This window comes from Somniosus microcephalus, chromosome 5 (assembly GCF_052327205.1).
Source record: "Somniosus microcephalus isolate GS21.2 chromosome 5, FLI_Smic_1.0, whole genome shotgun sequence".
NCBI lineage: Eukaryota > Metazoa > Chordata > Chondrichthyes > Squaliformes > Somniosidae > Somniosus > Somniosus microcephalus.
This window is the reverse complement of record NC_140991.1, coordinates 167,089,334-167,091,549: the sequence shown is the minus strand read 5'-3', so window position 1 is coordinate 167,091,549 and position 2,216 is coordinate 167,089,334. Positions and strand designations below refer to the sequence as shown.

General features: G+C 44.5%; 1 protein-coding gene across 1 annotated transcript in view; it reads left to right on the top strand.

Moving 5' to 3' along the window:
* Positions 1–578, top strand: part of LOC147117431 (uncharacterized) — a 16,688-nt gene extending 16,110 nt beyond the window's left edge. The window contains exon 2 of the mRNA XM_085989368.1: positions 507–578. Coding sequence (XP_085845494.1) covers positions 507–578 — 72 coding nt within the window. The remainder of the gene's footprint in view (positions 1–506) is intronic.
* The last annotated feature ends 1,638 nt before the right edge of the window (positions 579–2,216 follow it).

Sequence of the window (2,216 nt, the reverse complement as noted above, 5' to 3'; positions counted from 1 at the left end):
TCTCTCTCTCTCTCTCTCTCCTTCCCACACAGACAGACAAACTCATTTATATATATAATATAAAAATTATTTCTACTTTTTTCATAACAACATGCCCTCAAAAAACCCTCGGCACCGCCGGGCACTCCAGCTAGTTTAATTATATTGCATAGGCCTTCAATATTTTTCTGTTGGGTGCTAGGTTACTCTTACGGGACCAATATATGATGTTATTAATGTTGGAACAGGAGATTGCCTTAAATGAATTGAGGGAAATGGAATTTGACCAGTCCTCCTGGTTGTACAACTTTTAATCTGAAAGAACGATGGCAGCTGTTATATGACAAACTTCAGTGTTGCTGTTGTTGCTGGGTTTAGAAAAGACTTTGCTCCCTTACCACCTGGTCTGAGTGGAACAAGTCCACAGGATATAGAGCATGGCCTCCTTAATTGTATCAGTCTCCCCCATCTTTTCCCCCACCCACCCCCACTCCCATTAATGATCTTACTTGTTATTTTTCCAATAGCTTCAGCTTCAGCAGCCTGTTTCCAGTGTTAGGTTAGCAGTTTCCAAAGCTTATTTCTATGTTCCCAAATGATGAGCATGTTGACCCCTAAAACACAGCAGTTTCCAGGTGTCATACTAAATTCCTGACATGCAGACTTTCACCCTTAAGGTGTATATCATTTGTTAGCTCTGTTACCTGTCAACCTATGACAAGTACCCTTAACCAAAGTTTCACTTTATATCCTAGTGCAAATATGGCTAGTGTTACAGATTTATACTTAGAAAAAGTATTTACATACAATAGCATCACAGTTGAACTAGATAGCATGATGCCTGTTCATATTACTCTTTGACAAATCTGCTATGATTCCACAGATTTGCAATATTACACAGGATGCATCAGGTAACAAAATATGCACTCGTTCTGAGGGTATAACTGAAAATCTCCCAGTGAAATTTACAGAACAAAAATGCATTCTGAAATTTCCAAAAGCTTATTTAATAGCTAAGCTTAGTGCTCCATGAGCATTGTTATATTTTGTCCACTCAGGCTTTGGCATTTGACAGTTGAATCAAGTTTCTATCAGTGAGGCAAGTACATTAAAAGCAAACAGTATAACAAGAATGGATTGCAAAATAAATAGTTGCCAACTAGTCAGCTACTACAATATAGGGGGCGATTTTGCCAGCCCTGGGAAGGCAGGTTGGAGGTGGGACTGCTGGGAAAATGGCAGAATCTGGGGGCGGTTACCCATCCCGCGCTGAACCCGCCTCCATGCCATCTTCCCGGGTGGCGGGTACCCGACCCTCGCCGGGTCCCGTCTCCTTGAAGCGGGAAGGGGATTACAGCCACTTAACTGCCTGTTAACAGGCAGTTAAGAGGATTATCCCCATTTTTCCAGAAGTGTGGGATTCCCGATGCCTGGAAACCCCACCAGGGTCAGTGAGGCGAGCAGTGGGTCTGCCGGGGTGAGAGGGGTCTCAAAGTGCGCTGTGGAGGTGAGTGATGGGTGCAAATGTGGAGAGGTAAATATGTGAGGTGAGTGAAAAGTGTTAGAAAAGGTTTACTTACCTTTGTTTCTTCCTGCAGGCTTCAATCATTGGGGATTCAGAGACTCCGGCATCTCCACGGCAGAGATGACAGAATGGCTGCTACATTCTCTGATGCAACAGCCATCTGCTTTCTGCTCAGGAAAGAGGTTTGGTGAGTCTTGAGTACAAGAACTCATCAAACAACAGAGAATGTCAGTGTTTGACAGCTTCTCAAAGCTGCCAAACGATGACAATTCATCTGTCAAATTTTTGACGGATGAAACATCATACACTGGCGTTCTCTGTCACCGGCTTTTCCTTAATTGGCTTGCTAAACCCGCTGGGTGGGCTTAACAAGGTCAATCAAGGAAAAATGGGTTGGCTGGACGTCGATGGAGGCGGGGCTAAAACCCAACAAGCAGCAGTCCCGCCCGATCACGTCCCCATTGGCAAAATCACCCCCCATACACTCTGAAACTTCCTGCACAGCCCTGATTGGGTGACAATCAATGAGCTGTAGCGGGCTCCTAGCCAATTACATACGCATAGCTGTTTTTACAAATCATGTCAACAGCTATGATACTTCTGCGATCACATGCCACCTTCACCCATTGGGGATCTGAGTGTTGCATGGAGCAGTACCGACCAAGAGGTGTTTAAGTCACTTCACCGACTCCCAGGCCACCTGTAATTCTGT